General features: G+C 36.8%; 1 protein-coding gene across 9 annotated transcripts in view; it reads right to left on the minus strand.

The window, feature by feature from the left end:
* The window catches only part of LOC309406183 (sodium channel protein type 2 subunit alpha-like), a gene marked incomplete at its 5' end in the record, with an annotated part of 51,336 nt that overhangs the window by 7,432 nt on the left and 25,053 nt on the right, over nucleotides 1–18,851 (minus strand). For all 9 annotated transcript variants that reach the window (XM_082001274.1, XM_082001273.1, XM_082001271.1 and 6 more), the window contains 5 exons: nucleotides 1,389–1,670; nucleotides 1,942–2,064; nucleotides 8,727–8,900; nucleotides 10,123–10,277; nucleotides 12,020–12,137. In XM_082001274.1, coding sequence (XP_081857400.1) covers nucleotides 1,389–1,670; nucleotides 1,942–2,064; nucleotides 8,727–8,900; nucleotides 10,123–10,277; nucleotides 12,020–12,137 — 852 coding nt within the window. The remainder of the gene's footprint in view (nucleotides 1–1,388; nucleotides 1,671–1,941; nucleotides 2,065–8,726; nucleotides 8,901–10,122; nucleotides 10,278–12,019; nucleotides 12,138–18,851) is intronic.

Below are 18,851 nucleotides of genomic sequence, written 5' to 3' on the forward strand. Positions count from 1 at the left end.
CCCAAGTCCTTCTCGGCAGGGCTACTCTCAATCCATTAATCCTTCAGTCTGTACTAATACTGGGGATTGCCCCGACCAAGTGCAGGACCTTGTACGTGGCCTTGTTGAACTTCATGAGGTTCACATGGGCCCACTCCTCAAGTCTGCTGGAGTCCCTCAGGATGGCATCCTGTCCCTCAGGCGTATGAACAGCACCACACAGGTTGGTGTCATTGGCAAACTAATGGTGCACTCAATCCCACTATCTATGTCATTGATGAAGATATTAAATAGTATTGGTCCCACTGCAGACCTTTGAGAGACACCACTTCTTGGTGGTTTCCACTTGGACATTAAGCTGCTGACTGTAAATCTTTGGACACAGCCATCCAGCCAATTCCTTACCCATCTAGTAAGCCTCCCATCAAACCTCTTCCTGCTGGCTATGATACTAAGTAAAAACAAGGTATGAATGGTATGCTTACTGGAAACATTACATAGCTGAACCATTCTATGCAAGATATGTTACAAAAGCTAAAAGCCCGCCTCTACACTGGTAATTTATGCAATTGTCTAGTGCTATTTAGCAATAGCTACTGTTACTCCCTGGAGCAATCAGATGGTAGCCTGCTAGCACAACACTAACTACTAAATGCTACCAGTTGGAGATTTTTTAAAGACAGAATACTTGCCAAGTGCTTACGAGCACAAATATTTTCCCAGAAGCAGTTTGTCAAGCAAACCCAATTAGGAATATATGTTTCTGTCCTATTGGCTCCAATTTACAGATGCTGCCTTTAAAAAAGGCTTGTGCTTAGAAATCTAGCACTAGTAAATTCTGCAACTGCTCATCTAGAGTTTAAAAACAAGCTAAAAACTATCTCAAAAAACCCCACTTGACAGTAATAGACAATGACTGGAGCGGGACTAGCAAGAATAATAAAAAGGGAAAAAAGTGAAAGGAAAAGGGGAATTTAAAAACTTTTTCTAAATCAAGTCAGCACTCTTCTTGCTTGAAGATCAGATGAGCCCTAGAAGGTATCTATTATCTAAGTCAACATGCCTTATCAGATCAAACAAATAAAAGAAAATTAATCCTAGCTGCTTTTTTTTTTTACTAGATACTGTATTTCTGTAGAACTTGAAAAAGGTACTAGTGGCTGGGTGCAAAGGAACTCTATATCCATCTTGTAGATATTAGATATTTCTTCCTCCTCTTCCAAAATGGCCATAGAATGTATCAGATTTTTACCATAAGCAGTATCATTTAGCTTCACAGAACACAATTATAAAATCAAATCCCATATCCATTCATGTATTGTAAAATAACACTAAAAATTATGGAATTAAATGTTACTGATAAAAGAATTAAAGCTGGAAAATTAATTTATCAAAATTTATACACTTACTACTTGAAGCAGCGAAAGATAACCAGCTCCAACATTATCAAAGTTTACTTTCACATTTTTCCACCGAACATCCACAGCAGTGATCGTAAGATTTTCACACGCAATTACATCACTGACTTCCTCTGCTGGGAATTTCTCACCAGTTGTAGTGTTAACACAGTGATAGAACTTGCCAGCAAACAAATTTACACCCATGATGCTGAAAATTAGCCAGAATGTAAGACAAACCAGAAGTACATTCATAATGGATGGGATTGCTCCAGTAAGAGCATTCACAACCACCTAGTAAATAAACACAGAAAATAAAACTTTTTAAAGACAATATGTAGAGAAAAAAAAAGATTACTTTTTCCCCAAACATAGCAAAAGATATAATGTAAAACATTAAAACACATTGAAGTAATGCCAATAGAAAAGGAATAACACATGTAATACAACCAAACATGCTACTGCTGGCCTTGAAAACAGACATGCAGTTCAGTGTTCCGCTGTGATTTTATAATTAGGCATATTTTTATGGATATGTTTTATGCACCATGTCTTTTTTTCTTACCCTCATGCCTTCAAAGCGTGACAAAGCTCTTAGAGGTCTCAAAGCTCTTAACGTTCGGAGTGATTTAATTGCATTGAGTTCTGAGAAACCAAGGGCATAAGCTACTAAGCTAACCAAGGAGATCTAGAGGAAACAAAATAAAACAACTTAATTTCTTTTTTTTTTTCTTTTTTTTTTTTTTTTAATAGCCTCACAATACAAATGTAATGCCTCGAGAAAGAAAACTTTGATCTGGATATCAGAAAAAAAGTTCACACGGACCCTAAGCTTCTAGCAAGAACAAATAAAAAAGAACAAAAGATTTTAAAAATTAATAGAACATTGCATGTAATTTTCAGAACAGTTTAAATAAACAGAAACCTTAATCTCCAGAATTTTCATCACAGAGTGCTAGTTAGAAGAACACACATTATACCTGTGCAAAATGAAAGGCAATTTGGATAAAAAGAATTTGAATAAAAGTTATTTTCCCAATAAACTCAGCCAAAGCCTGAAATGTACCGAAAACCTAATTCCATTGTATATGACATGTTACAATACTAAACAGTGTTCAACTACAGATGCATTATTATAGTAATGATAACATGTGAGCCAACAGCATTATGCTTCTGCTAATTTGCACTTAGACTAATTCACATAATAGCAAATATATTAATAACTAGTAATTCTTATTGCCTGCAAACAATGACATGGTATATAAATGATAGAAGTGGAATATACTCAGTCAGAGAGAACTGACACGTGTGACTCCTAACTGTATGACAGACAAAAAGAAATACCAATGTCAATACAACTACCTCAAAGCAATGCACTCAAATGCATAGAACAGTAAACAGCACTTTCCTGGGAAGTGGAGTTACAACAGAGTTAATAATTTAATTGTGAGCTATGACTTCTTGTCCCTTCAGGCTACTGCAATCTGCATATTTTAAAACTGCAATGTATTTGGTAAATCACACTAACTAAATAAAAACAAATTAAATCAAAGAAGTCAACACCTGTGCAATATATGAAATACAAGTCAGTGATCACTACAATGCCTTACCATGGATAACTATATACCTGTATTTATGAAGTAATCTGTCTAAAACTTTAGATATTTCATCTGCTGAAGTAATTGTAATTAGGCCACGTAGTTCAAGAGAAGAAAATTTCATTAAAAAAAAAGAAAAAAGAAAACTAGGAGAAGATCCAGAAAAAGAACACATTCAATGGGTGGAATGACCTTCATTTATGCCACCAATCTGATTTCCTATACAAACTCAACTATAATACTCAGTTTCAGAAGACTGTTCCTTCTTTAAATTCAAATGCTAGACAAACATTTAGCATAGAAAGCATTAATCCGTATGAATTCATGAAGACCTTAAGATCATTACACCTTACTTTTTTAATTCTAGAGAAGATATAGAGAAAATCTGTTTTAAGTATTCCTGTCAGATAACCATATTCTCTTAGATAATGCATTATTATATTTACATATTTGCATTGCAAGAAATCGTCTTCTTGAAAGATGAGCACATATCTACTTGATGATGCCGTAATTTTCTCTTTCTTTGGAAACTAAAATACAATTTAACATACTTTTGTTTGAAGGGGAGAAAGGAGAGGTAAGATAGTTCATCTCATCACATGGTGCTGATGGCAATTAAAGCTTAATTTTTCTGGTACCATCTGTGCATGTGTGTGCATGTGCATGCAAGCACTTTTTTTTTTTTTTAATAAAGAATTTCCTCCGCTTCCTTATGTATGATTGTGGTTTGGACAACTCCTGACACCAGCTCTGAACTTTCTTCCACATATATATAACTGTAACATTTCTGTGATGTAAAATTAGAAAATAATGCTATATACATTCACCAATACATTAAATTCAAAAGCTGTATTTTAACAAAGGGAAATGTAAAAAAACACACTGCAATGATACATGTGAGACAGAATCCATCCTCAGCTTCATTTCAAATTTCTGTTCTTGTAACTAAGGGCATTTGCAGAAAAGCACAATGTTAATGTAAGGTGGAAACTTCTTTCTTTGGATTTGTTAAACTGCTTGTGTTTTGGACAATTCATGTGCCTTGGGATTTATTTCCTCTTTTAACATTATTACTCTTGTGGAAGAGAGGGATGAATCCACAAGAATTTTTGAAACCTTCAGTACAGCTGGATTACCAGCTCAAAAGCTCATTCTCTTGCTGTTTTCTGGTGAGAGTCAATGACTTCTGTCCTCACTGAGTCTTCCACTCCAGATGGTTGTCTCCCATTGCATTTACATATGAGAAAGCCTTATGCAGATTTCTTTCCTCTAAGGGTAGTTCAAGCAAGCTGTCAAACACTACACAATCCCATGTCTGTTCCTCTTCTTTATACCCTTTGAACTTGCACATGGAAGGCTGAGCAAAACCAGCATTTGTTCTTGTTTTGGGGCTAATTATCCTTTTCTGGAAACACTGTGAACATCACAATGGGTAAGAATTTCTGTTTGTATGATATAAGTTCTTTCCCAAACAGCAGACAGCTGGAGAGTTTAGACCAATAGGTACAGAACAGTTTGCCTAAAAGAATCCTGTAAAATGTTGCCTCACTGTGAAACATTTAATTAGACTGGCACTGGTACAGTAAATGGGGAATTCTGCGTCCCTGCCCCAAAACTGATGCTAAAAAGAGGAGTACAGTTAAATGGGGAAGACAGGTGAGAAACACTACTTATGCCTTTTCCTTCAAAAAAGTACTTAAAAAAGAGCATTAGATAGGTTTCAATTCTTTTGGTAGGGGACAAAATTTCTGTCCTAGATTCCAGATTCCATCTGCTTAATAGAGTTTTCCCTTGTCCATTTGTTGAATTTCCACTCAAATGTCTATGCAAAACGAAAGAACTCCTTTATAAGAACAGATCATGCAATGTCTTTAATTTCTTTGGAATGCAATTTCAACACTACTTTTTTCATAATTGTTGAAAAACATTCTGTCACCTAAAACCTGTTTTTTTTTTCTGTTATAAGAATTCAGAATTCAGAGATGCAACAAGAGGCATTCTCTACGATTGGAGATGGAGCCAAACAAAACCAAAGTAATTTCAGCTTCCAAAAAAGATTCTTTAGAAAGTCATGTGTCAATGAAAAGTGTAAGAGTTGCACAGAACTTAGCCTTGCAGCCTAGTACACAGTAAGCACTATAACAATCAACATGAGGATTGTGAATGAATGATTCCCAGCTTTTTATATTGATCCATAGGCCATCACTTTTCATTTTCCTCGATCTTTCTCTTTACTCCAGTTGTTGCCTCCTTGCCCTCACCCTTCTTCTTTTGCTGTCTTCTTGACTTCCTGATACCATTTGCCCTGCAGTTCTTTGCCAGTGACTAATTAAGCCCAGGATGACAGGGCTTTAAACTGGACTCAAAGCGGGAGGAGAATAATATCAGGCTTACCCACAACAAGCTGTGGAATGACACACCAAGTTTAGAGGGACAGAGTTCTAGGGAGGCCCCTCAACCTGTTGCACCAGAGAAAGGCCTCAAAGGAACTAAAGGGTGTTCCTCTACGAAGGTGACATAGCCAGCAGCCCAGCTGAAATGCCTCTACACCAACGCACACAGCATGGTCAACAAACAGGAGGAGTTGGAAGCCACCATGCTGCTAGAAAGCTATGACCTGGTTGCCATTACTGAAAATTGGTGGGATGAATCCCACAAATGGAGTGTGGCTATCAATAGCTACAGGCTGTCCAGAAGGGACAGGCAAGGAAGGAAGGGTGGAGGTGTTACCCTCTACATGAAAAAAACGGATAAACTGTCAAGACCTGTCTCTCTCAAGAGCAGGTCTAAAGCTTATGGGTAACAAGTGACCGAGGCAACAAAGGGAACCTTGTGGTTGGTGTCTACTACAGGCCACCCGACCAAGGGAAGTCTATTGATGAATACTTATTCCAGCTACAGGAGGCATCATGCTCACAGGCTCTCCTCCTGCTGGGGGACTTCAACAACCCTGACATCTGCTGGAAAAGTAGTACGGTGAGCTGTACGCAACCCAGAAGACTCCTGGAGTTCATGAAGAATAACTTACTATGCCAAGTAATAGACAGCCCTACCAGAGAGGATGTGATACTGGACCTGTTGGTCACTAACGCAAGTGAGCTAATTGGTGATGTCAAGATTGGAGGCAGCCTGGGCTGCAGTGATCATGCACTGGTGGAGCTCACAGTCCTGAGGAATATGGGGCAGGTGAAGAGTAAAGTCAGCACCCTGAATTTTAAGAAAGCAAACTTCCAGCTCTTCAAGGAGTTAGTCAATAGGACCCCCTGGGAAATTGCCCTCAGGGACAAGGGAGCAGAACAGAGCTGGCATATCTTTAAGGACACTTTTCATAGAGCACAATGGCTCTTGATCCCCAGGTGTAAGAAATCGGAAAGGAAGGCAAGAGACTGGCATGGAGGAGTCAAGACCTGCTGGTTAAACTAAAGAGCAAGAATGAAATGCACAGGTATCCCAGCATGAGTACAGTGACGCTGCCTGGTTGTGTAGGGATGAGGTCAGGAAGGCCAAGGCGCTGCTGGAGCTGAACTTGGCAAGGGATGCAAACAATAACAAGAAGGGCTTTTACAGGTATGTCAGAAAGAAAAGGAAGGCCAAAGAAAGTGTACCCCCCTGATGAGCAAGACTGGCAAACTGGTAAAAACAGATGAGGAGAAGGCTGAGGTACTCAGTGACTTCTTTGCCTCAGTCTTCACTGACAGTCTCTCTTCCCACACCTCTTAAGGGGATGGACTGCAAGATGGGGACTGGAGGAGCAGAGTCCCTCCCACTATAAGAGGAGATCAGGTTTGTGAACACCTGAGGAACCTGAACATTCACGAGTCTATGGGACCTGATGAGATGCATCCCAGAGTCCTGAGGGAATTGGCTGATGTAGTTGCCAAGCCACTTCCATGATATTTGAAAAGTCCTGGCGGTCACATGAAGTCACTGGAGACTGGAAAAAGGGTAACGTTGCCCCCATTTTTAATAAAGGCAGCAAGGAGGACCCTGGGAACTACCGACCTATCAGCCATACCTCTGTGCCTGGGAAGATCATGGAACAGTTCCTCCTAGAAGCTATGCAAAGGCACATGGAGGATAGGGAGGTCATTCGAGACAGTCAGCATGGCTTCACCAAAGGCAAATCCTGCCTGCCCAACCTAGTGGCCTTCTATGACAGAGTGACCACATCAGCAGACAAGAGAAGGGCTATGGATGCCATCTATCTGGACTTCTGTAAGGTCTTTGACATGGTCCCACCACAACATCCTTCTCTCTAAATTGAAGAGAGATGGATTTGATGGGTGGACTGTTGGAAGAATGAAGAATTGGTTGGATGGTCACATCCAGAGGGTAGTGGTCAATGGCTCAGTGTCCAGATGGAGGTCGGTGACAAGTGGTGTCCCTCAGAGGTCACGTATTGGGACCAGTACTCTATGATATCTTCATCAGTGACATAGACAGTGGGATCAAGCGCACCCTCAGCAAGTTTGTAGATGACACCAAGCTGAGTGGTGCAGTTGACATGCCTGAGGGACAGGATGCCATTCAGAGGGACCTGGACAAGCTCGAGGAATGGGCCCATGTGTACCTCATAAGGTTCAACAAGGCCAAGTGCCACAGGCCCCTGTACCTGGGTCAGGGCAACCCCCAGTATCAATACAGGCTAGGCATAAAGGGACCAAGAGCAACCCCGCCGAGAAGGACTTGGGGGTACTGGTGGATGAAAAGCTGGACATGAGCTGGCAATGTATGCTTGCAGCCCAGAAGGCCAACCGTATCCTGGGCTGTATCCAAAGCAGCATGGCCAGCAGGTCAAGGCAGGTGATTCTGCCCCTCTACTGAGAGCAGTAGAGACCCCACTTAGAGTCTTGTATCCAGCTCTGGCGCCCTCAGCAAAGGAAAGACATGGACCTGTTGGAGAGGGTGCAGAGGAGGGCCACAAAAACCATCTGAGGGATGGAACTCCTCTCCTGTGAGGACAGGCTGAGACGGTTGGGGTTGTTCAGCCTGGAGAAGAGAAGGCTCCAGGGACACCTTATTGCAGCCTTCCAGTACTTAAAGGGGGCTTACAAGAAAGATGAGGACAGACTTTTTAGCAGGGCCTGTAGCAATAGGAAAAGGTGTAATGGTTTTAAACTAAAAGAGGGTAGATTTAGACTAGATCTAAGGAAGACACTTTTCACAATGAGTGTGGTGAAACACTGGCACAGGTTGCCCAGAGAGGTGGTGGATGCCCCATCCCTGGCAACATTCAAGGTCAGGTTGGATGGGGCTCTGAGCAACCTGCTCTAGTTGAAGATGTCCCTGCTCATTGCAGGGGGCTTGGACTAGATGACCTTTAAAGGTCCCTTCCAACCCAAAGATTCTATGATAACCAACAAACAAACATTCAAGGATGAGCTGTCCTACCCCAACCCCATGTGCGCACTTAAATATCCCTTTCCTTTCTGTGTTTGCTTCCTCCTTGTTTCCTGTCATCAAATCCAGAAGACTGAATTCCAATCAGCTGACAGTCCTCATTCACTGGTTGGGACCCAGTGCAGTAAAATACAGACAGAACACAGGGAGTCAATGATAGCATAAATATTAAGGCAGATTTAGTTACTCACTAAATAATTAGAATGGAATCTTATTCACCGGTATGTCGTTTTCTGTTCTTTTAAACCCAATTTATATTCTTGACTGTGTGTGTATATATATCAGATTGGAGTTACATAGAAGGACCTGCCTAAACAACAGAAATAGGCTACTTAGTAAGTATAGTACTTACATCAACAATCAGGAAGTCCAGCCAGCACCAAGCATTAGTGAAATATGTCTGAAAACCATAAGCCACCCATTTTAGCACCATTTCCAGAATAAACACGTAAGTGAAGATTTTGTCAGCATATTCCAATATGATTTTTATAGTCTTGTGCTGTTCAATATATATATCTTCAAAAGCCTGTGAAGAATGGATTGTATATGTCAGATATTCATAAGTCTTCGCAAACTACAAATTAAGCAAAAAGAACTGAATTAAAAATAGCAAAGTAAAATCACTTTCAGCTTTAGATGTTTTACCTTGAAAAGCCTGCATGAGCAGAGATTACAATTGCATTCTTTCTGAGTTTTAGATTTTATTGTTGCCTGATAATGGAGTTACAATATAATGAATGAAGTTGCCAAAAATGTTTTTAGAAATTTCAATAATAGTCAACACAGAATTACAATTTCTCACCCTATAAAGCCCAGTCAGGCTCAGTCAGAAGGCAGTCTCCCAATTATAATAAATTCAACTAACAAAAGAGAATTATGAGCTACAGTGACCAATTATTATGTTGCTGCTGATCTTTGCTGAATTCCAATATTGGGTGTTGGTGGCAAGATTTTGGTAGTGGGAGGCTGCAGGGATGGCCATGGTGAGAAGAGGCCAGGGGCTGCCCTGTGCCGGCTCCACAAGGGACCCTCCACAGGAAGCAGCTGAGCCCATCAGTGAAGCTAGTGCTGCCTCCAGGAAAACATATTTAAGAAAGGGCAAAATACAAATCATCCGCAGTATGGAAAAATACTCTGCAAACAGCAAGGTCAGAGAAGAATGAAGGGACATGGTGCTTCAGGTGCCAGAGCAAAGATAATGACAGTATATACCAAATCCTATGTCAATCAACAACCAAAGAGAACCTAATGATTAGTAGCTGTGTGAAGGACTAAATGTCACTAATAGTATAAAGGCATTCAAGGATTCCTATGTCACAGTTTAGAAATACTGAAATTAAAACTAAAGCAAAAAATTCACTGAGAACATGATTAGTTCAGTATCTGTACTGCTTTTGGGGGCAATTTTAATTTAAAGTAGAATAAGTGTTCCAGGTATTACATTGAATTAATTTTGTATGATATTTACAATTTCTTAAACAAGACTTTTAGTGTAATCCTTTTTATAAGTACCCTCACACACACATATCACCTTGTATTCATCAAAAATTCATCTGCAGAATGTTATTTGAGGGCAGAATTTTAATGACTTATTTTATATGCACTACCGAAAATATTCTAGGAATTTAGTTCCAAGCTCTCTTTTAATCCGTGTATTTTTTTCCTAATGAACACAGATGTGTTGTAACACTATCTTTGATAAAACATTTTTATAGGTACCACCTTCAATGCATGCAAGCTCTACTTACCAGAGCACCACTGCTCAGAAGAATCATGAATACAATGAATGTTTCAAACCAGTTGTGTTCTACTATCTTGTAGCAGGTTTTTCGAAGGTTCCACCAGATTCTTCCTTTTGTGCTTTCCATGCTGACTTTACAGCATTTAAACTTCCGTATACAACCTAATAATACAAACAATGACAATTTGTTATGCGGTAGTATTTCCATTATCCTGAAAAAGCAAAGTCACTCTTAACTAGCTCCTGTTTCATGAGGTAGTCAGCACTTGAAATTACTGCATGCTACTGAAAGCATCCTCACCTTCTCAGTTTGATACTTCGGATGTAGGAAGACTTGCGTGTGCACAATTTTTCTACAATGATGATGCTACATCAAGCTTAGAATCAAAATAATAATATTTTTTTAATTATTTTTCATTTATATACAGATGATCAAAGAACATATGAGAATTGTCAGGGAATAGAAACAAAGAGCATAAACACATAGCAACTTTCACATGACCTAGTTCTAGAGTACAGCGGCTTATTTTAAAAGTACTTTTGTCTCTCAGATAAGGTTCAAAGAAATCACACAGATCTAAACACCATTGATTTTATTATACTGAGGAATCACCTCTATGTTCAAGGGCTGACTAAGGATACCTGTTTCATGACATAAACAACCGATTTAACTGGAGATTGCGAGAGCTTTTCCACGTGGTACAGATTTGTGGCAAGCATCCACAGAATTCTGCCTCACCTTGGAGAGGTCCCTACCTTATTATGGGGCCTCAAGGCACAGTTTTCAGTGAACCTCAGTATCTGCCTAGCTAGTATTAGTCCCCTTACTTCTTTAAAAACGATTAATCACATAGAAACATAACCATGATTTTAATGGGTCCCAAAGGCGGTATTTTAGTTTTCCTGTGAGTGTTATTAAGTTCATATATTACAAGTAAGTTATGCTGTATTTCATCAGCTCAGATAAAACAGCTACCACTGTGAAGAGCATGATTTACCTTACCTTCAACTATTCAAAATGCCTACATTATGGGAAAATTAATCTTATGCCCAAGGATTGATAGACATCACATAATATAAGGATAAGGAATAACTGTATTATAATGTGAAACTATTTGAGAAGTGTACTTTTTTAAAAACAAGACGGATATCTTCAATATAGCTCCACATTCCAAAACAATTTTTTTTTAAAGATGAGTGAAATAATATTTCAAAGGACACGAGTCAAAGATGTCTTCATAACAGTAAATCAAAAAACATGAATAGGATAGGAGAGGTAATCCTGGAATATATTTTGTTTTGAATGATTTTAATCATGACTTAAAAGGAAAGTAAAATCTGTAGTATCACAAAAATGGGAAATACATTCCTATACAGTAAATTTCAGTAGGCCTCTAAAGCATTCTGCACCCCATCCCCCATTAATGGTGTAATGTCAAAATAACCTTATTTTTTGAGTGAAAGTTTCCAGGATCTGAATCATCCACTGGATTGCCTTCTAGCACTACAAAGGGACCATGGGTAATCACAAAATTCTGGTTTAAATTTCTCAGCAGAGTGAAGCTGGTGTAGGGTTTGGTCTTGCAGATTTCACTACTGTGAATGTCATTTAAATCACCAGGACTACTGATTACTGGGAATCAGTTTACAGAATTGTGCCTAGTGTTTATTTAAAATTATAATAAACGATCACATACACACATATTTAACTTAGCATCACACAAATGGCTCCATGGACTACATCACAAGTATCTACAACAGGCAAAACTAATATCATACGACTTGACAAACTAGGATCTGGGATGGCTGTAGCAAATAGCTTCCTTGAACTGCCAATGCTTGTAAACAACCAAAATGTAATTGCTAACCCCAAATTTCATTTCAATACCTTCTGTAAAACATACCTTCTGTAAAGCATGCCTGTAGCTCCGATGCTTTTTCTGGTTCAGTTTCAGCTTTTTCTTCTCCAAAGAGAGCTAAATTAACTGTACTTCCTTCAGATGAGCTGGAAAAATTTAGCTTCTGAAAATAAAATTCAGTAACAGTCATACTTCACTATTATTTACATTTTTAGAACTGTAATTAATCATGCAACACTGTGTGCAAGTAATAATAAAAACAATATTTGTCACCAGAAATACACACAAACATTCACATATAGCAGTCAATGCTGTTGAAATGTGCATTTCTACCTAGAGATTGCAAGGCATATCATGTAATCTTTCACTGAATTTCAGAATTTCTGGTCTAAATATAGTACAGTCTTACCATTCGTCAAAGTTTACTACTAGCAAGTAGATTTTCTGATGCATTTTCTATTTATTTTGTTTTCTACTATTATTTTCTTAATTTCTATAATTTATCTTGCTACATTTTAAACCAATACGAGTTATACTGTATGCTTTAAGATGATGTACGTTGGCAGCTACTTTCAGTAGAGCAGTCTCTCCTCAATGTGAAGACAGTAAATCCTGGCAGCAAAAAAACTTTAAATTGTGAACTGTCAGAGTAAACTGTCCAAGGGAGAAAATGTAGCAGATTAAGGACTGATTTTAATCAGTGTTCAATATTGATAATATAAAGAAAATTAATTATCAGTTCTTTTTCACTGTCATCTTAAACATCAGTATAATGCAAGCTAACCATTTGTGGCATATATGACAATTTAAAATAAAATTTGGTTACCTTTCATTACAGATAATTTAGTTATTTTTAATTTTAAGATCATTCTTATAAACTAGATTGGAAAATGCTAAAGTGAAATCAGGATTAACATGAAACCTTGTTTCAGATGTGAATTTGAACATTACCATCAACACATTCATAAAACAAATTATGCCTGCCCTATCTTACGCCATAAGTATCACTACCATATGAACATCTTTTATGTTTTTTCATATATACTGGTAAGTTTCAAAGAGGAAGAAGTATGATAAATACATTTCAACTGGCATTAATTTGCATTCTTTTTGCCAATGCACATATGTATTACATTGTGCATTCTGAAACTACCCATTACTCTGGTACACATACCTGTACAGTTAACACCCAGAAAGGAAGGACTCTGTTTTGTTTTGGTTTAATAATTAATATTACATAAGTCACATTAGTATGAAAAAAAAGTACTAATAAAAGAATAGGTCTTAATTTATTTTTTATTTTGTAATCTGCATGTGTGTTGCAAAAATCCATAGTCTGGAGATTTTAAAGATGTGGTGTCCTGTACACTTAATCTGAGTATGAGTACCAAAATAAGTCAAAGTAGTTTTGGTCACAGCATTCTCTGACATTTTACAATGTTATTATCAATAAGTATATAACAGCAGTAATGAATTCATACAACCAAATGTCTGTTGGGAATGATGTAAGCACACTTTGTAAAATAGGCTTGGTTTTGTAGAATTATCACTATTTTCACTAATTTAGCTAGACTTGCATGATTAAGAGACACTTAGGATATAAAAGCAGACAACTTTCAGGCACTATCCAATCAAGCTATAGTTACACCTCAATTGCAAAATGTGAAAGAACAAAATTATTTTAGGTATTAAACAATTTTTTTTTGCTATGTTTGTGAAAGAAGACAGAGACAATTTAATAAGAAAAAGTAACCCAGTGTTCTGCATTAACTTTTATTAAAAATGATCCAGTAATATTGCCTAATTTGCTGCTACTTTAGAAAATTATTATCTGGAATAGAATTCACAAATTACTCATATTTAATGTAAACACCTCTTTCTATTTTTAGCGGCATTAATTTAAAAATACCAATATTCACAGCAAGCATCTTTTCCTAGCACTAATTATACTGAACCTGAGGATAGCACTACATACCCCCATCATTTTATTAATATGCTGCTTTCATCATTCCATGACATAGCATATATATTGCAAAATGCTGCAGCAATGGTGGGTAAAGTGAAAGAATGAATTATAAATCAAAATACTAATTTTAAAAACATGTATTTTTTAAGAGTAAGGAAGCTTTTTGTCATATTGCTAATAAAAATTAAAACCAACATGAAGTACCCTGGGTCATTTGAACTGTAAGATACTTAGTACACTGTTTGAGCAAATGGCATGAATTCAACTGAAAGAATACATATTTTTTATGAATTAACAACAAAAAGATGAACAACCATAAACAGAAAGGAAACAAAAAAATCAGTTTGTTTAGAACATGAAGTTATAGATCTCATTTAATACACAGTAGAAGAATCAGAGATTAGAGAATTTTTAAATTTTAGTTAAGAAAGGCAATTTTCTTCACTCGGGACAGTTAGCCTTGTTCCCTCTTTCTTCTAAGGACAGTGTAGGATACAATCCTGTGCTTGAAGAGTTACAGATTCAATTAAACATCGTTTCTCTTTTTCATGTGGGGTGCTCATATTTTCATTAAGATGAAGGTATCAAACAACAAAAAACAGCAGTCAGTAAAAAGCAATACGCATAGCAGAGTTTCCTGTACTAATTAAAACTTAAGTTAGTTGCTATGTACAAAGTTTGCAAAGATCTAACTCATTTCATTAATCACTCCAGGAACAGGACTTTTAGGAACAACAGAAATGTTCATCCTTCACCTTCCAGGGCATTTAGCTGCTGTTCAAAGTTTACAAAACTAAGGTAAGAAGGCCTCACTGTATATACACTAAGAACAGGACTGAATGGGTCAACTCATCTGCTCAAAAGTTGATTAGCTGCCCTGATGTTTGCAAATCAGCAGCTAAACCATTTTTGTTAGAGAAGATTCCATCAATATAATACCTTTTTTCTTCTTCACTGTTGGCAGTGAAAAGCTATTCAGATTTTGAATACATTAATTTTTTCAATACAAACATCTACTGTACTGTTATAAGGTCAAAATTTGTAGGTCATGATCTTTCTCTTTTCCTGAAGGAGTCAAGGTATGATGGCACAAACATTGCAAGAATAATGTAACTACTACAAATTGTCCTGCTAAAGGACAATCCACTTAGGATTGCTTGAGGTAATTAGTAGAGTCAATCTTTAGTGAGCATTATCTTAAAAATAACAAATGAAAGTGTACACAAAATAGCAGATAATGACTATAAAGAAAACTTCATAATAAGAACTAACAATAAGTAGGCCACTACTTATTCACATGGTGCCAATCCACTGTGCATTCAATTTATAAGGCATTCACATTTGATATTCAAATAAGTAAAGGAAAAATCTGATGTTTCCCAACCTCCAAAACAAAGAACAAACATACCAGCAATATAGCTGTTAATATGAGGAAGAAGAGGGAAACATTGTCTTGTGTAATTCAAAAAAAACCCAAACCCACAGGAAGACTGTGCTGCATGTTCTCATCTTCTCATTTACTAAGAAATTCTCTCCTTCTCTCTTTTCTTTTTAATTTAAGTAGACTGCGTCTCTTTTTGCTGGAGAATTAAGTAAAGAACTGCAGTAAAATGTGAAAGACGATTGTTGATAACAGTCCTTTGGAGAGTATGTTCAGGAACCCCTTAGAAAAGGGGATCCAAAAATATTACTACCTAGAAATGCAACAGAAAACCTTAGCACACCTCTGTTATGCCGCTTATATTCCGTCAACTGAATATTTATCTGCTTAATCAGATCTATTTTCAGCAGGAACTACTTCTTCAATAAAAACAATCTCATCTTTACATTTAATCTCAACTATTAACAACAAAAAGGGCACAAAGCATATTTTTTGTAATCATCATCTTCACTACATCAGCTTGACTTATGACTGAGTATGGTGCTCTTCAGTGTAAGCATAGTTGGTAACGTAACTTTTATTGGGATCTTTTATTTATCTTTTTCTGAAAGAATAAAAGTAATATGTCTATAAATAAGGTTTCCAAATTATTTACCTTTTAAAGAAACCAAAAGTACTGTCCACACAAAATACTTAGTCACCAAACTAAAACCAAAACCTATCTCTCCTACTCTATGTAACTTAGGAAAAAAATGGCATGTATATCTATTAAAAAAAAAAAAAAGCATCACTTTATTATGCAAGGCAGGTTACAGTAAGACAATGTGACATCCAAATGAAAAAGACTCAAGTATTTTTCTGCCAAATGATTACAAGCCCCTGGTTTACTATTTTGCATGCTGTTCTACACCTATCCAGATTCATGACAGCAGAAGCCTGAAGCAGGAGCAGTGTCACATAAACAATACCCATCAAATCAGAATCACCCCCAATACTTAGCACCAGTAGGATGGGATATTATCACATTCTACTCTCCCCTATTTAAAGTGCCTTTTCCAAAATGGTTTGGAAAAAACTTTATAAGGACATTTTTCCATTCCATCTTTCTGAATAGCTTACAGGTCCCCTGGGCACAAAAGTGAGACCTGAAATACTTCCAGTATATAATACAGTGCAAAAGAACATGTGAAAGATAATGCAAGATTCCACAACAAAGCCACGTGAACAAAATTTGTATTTGGAAAAAGAATTCCTCAATGACCCCTACATGGCAAGGAGTGTAACTGCCCAACTATGCAGAAGAGATCATCAGGAATAAGAAACACATAGCTTGGTACAATTAAGGTTTGCTTTACAGTTGTGGAGTTCCTGAGTTTAGAGGCTTGGGAGGTTACTAGTTCCCATTTTGTCTTTTTAACAATTGTTTTAATTTTAGCCTTATCCTGTATTTTCCTATTTTTTTTATTTCTTTCTTGCTTGAACTTCCTTATTTATATCATTTTAAAACACCCAGGTTTATTTAGACACCAAAAGAGAATTTTTGCATGAAATTATGTTTTAAGTTTGTCTTTCTAAAAATGAAGCAACTGGATTAAAGTCAGAAAGAAACAATTATTGATGAAGAGCAAAACTGATATAAATGACTCCCTAACTTCCAATCTTACCGACATACACAAACTTCATGAGTAGAATATAACTAAATTATTACATCCATATTCAAAAGGACTATGCATATGTATTAAAAAAAATGTTTGATTGTTCCCAAGAGTGTGTCTTTCATGCTATATCTTAGCTTCTCTTATATGAGAAAGCTGGAATACAGATTACAAAAACATTGTGAACAAACATGAAACAACTTATATCAAAAGATACAAACATTTTAGCATACGGGTAATTGTAAATATGTAATATTACAAAGGCATTGGCCAAATAAACATGATCAGAAAATGTTCATAATTACAAGACAGCTAAAAACATGGTTTAACAGATGAACAGAAAAAGTCAAGTGAAGACTTCATTTCCATTTTCATAAAATCATAGGCTGTTAACCTCTTTTAAACTTGAACAGTCTTGATGCTTAATAATTCAGTTAACAATAATAAAAACCTACAAAGCATGCAGGTTATGCCACAGAAGTAGTACAGAAAATATCAAAGATGTAACGAGGAGAGAGAAACATGTTGGGGTTGCGCTCAACCATGCTGTGATGTGAGTCATGGGACTCAGCTTACAGAGCGGCTGTGCATGTTTCCACTACATTGCAATGGATGGGGAAAAAAATATATTGTAGCTGAGTAGCATGCAGGCCAATCAATCTCAAAAGTGATCATATATGTATGATTCGTTTAGGTAACCTGTGTAAACATGCTGACACGTTGCTCTGCCTGGTTAAAAAGCACCAGATCTGCATTCTTGACTGATCCAGCTTGATTTTATTCCTGTGAGAAGCAAGAATGGTACGCAACGAAGTTAAAACACTGTACCCTTCAGGTTGTTTGAGTTCTGGAAACCGTAGAAGTATGGATTCCTATTTACTTAAAAACGTGTTTTCTAGATATGTCACACTTTCGCAAAACATAACATTTATAGCTGTTGATTAGAGCTTTAAGCATACTCAAAAGCATACCAAAAGAGGTAACATTAGCAGAATACCTGAAGCTCATAGATGTATACTGGACTTGGGTCTGAACTTAAAAAAACCCAAAACAACACAAAGAAAAAAACCCGCCAAAACACCTCCACCCCCCAAATAAAAACACCATCCAAAGAGACAGATACATCCACACTGTGCATATTACAGCTTTAAGCATCCTCTAAATGGTAGTAAATTAGATCATTAAAATAACAGAAATGTATTTTTCCTTGCATTTCATTTTCAAGGTTATTCCTGGTCTTTCACTGGATGCTAAATATGTATCTAGGATATACTTTCAGAGAGAAGCCACAGGCAAAACAAAACAAACACAAAATCAATCATAGCAGGTCAAACACGAAAACTTCCGGGTAAATGATTTTTCCCAGCATTCTTAGCTTTGTTTTAACTGAATGACTTAAAAAGAAAAGTTTCAAATAGTTTAAGGTGCATTATGGATTGTAACAGACATATAGCAATGTAAAAATTTAAACATAGGCCTAACAATAAACCTGTAATTTCCTCAACTATTTCACATCTGTCTTTTATTAGTCTTTTGGTATAAATCTAATCTCACTTCTCATCAGTGACTGCTCAAAGGCTCATCAAATAACATAGCTATCTAACAATTCCAATATAAGCTGCTCCCATTTAAAGGGAAAGTCTGAAAGAAAGAGCTGAAATAAGTTACAAAGTGAAAGACAATTTGCTTACTGACTATGAACTAGTGTACATGAAATGTTTTTTTGTTAATTTACATACTATGCCAATCCTTAGCCACTTTTCCAAATTTGAGTGGGTTAAAATTAATACTAGATAAAAATATCTTATAAACAGCTAATGCTGATGTTTAGTCTTGAATATCAGAGGTGAGAAGGTATAGATGTTGTTACCCAGT

Source organism: Phaethon aethereus (assembly GCF_964289735.1).
Source record: "Phaethon aethereus genome assembly, chromosome: 6".
NCBI lineage: Eukaryota > Metazoa > Chordata > Aves > Phaethontiformes > Phaethontidae > Phaethon > Phaethon aethereus.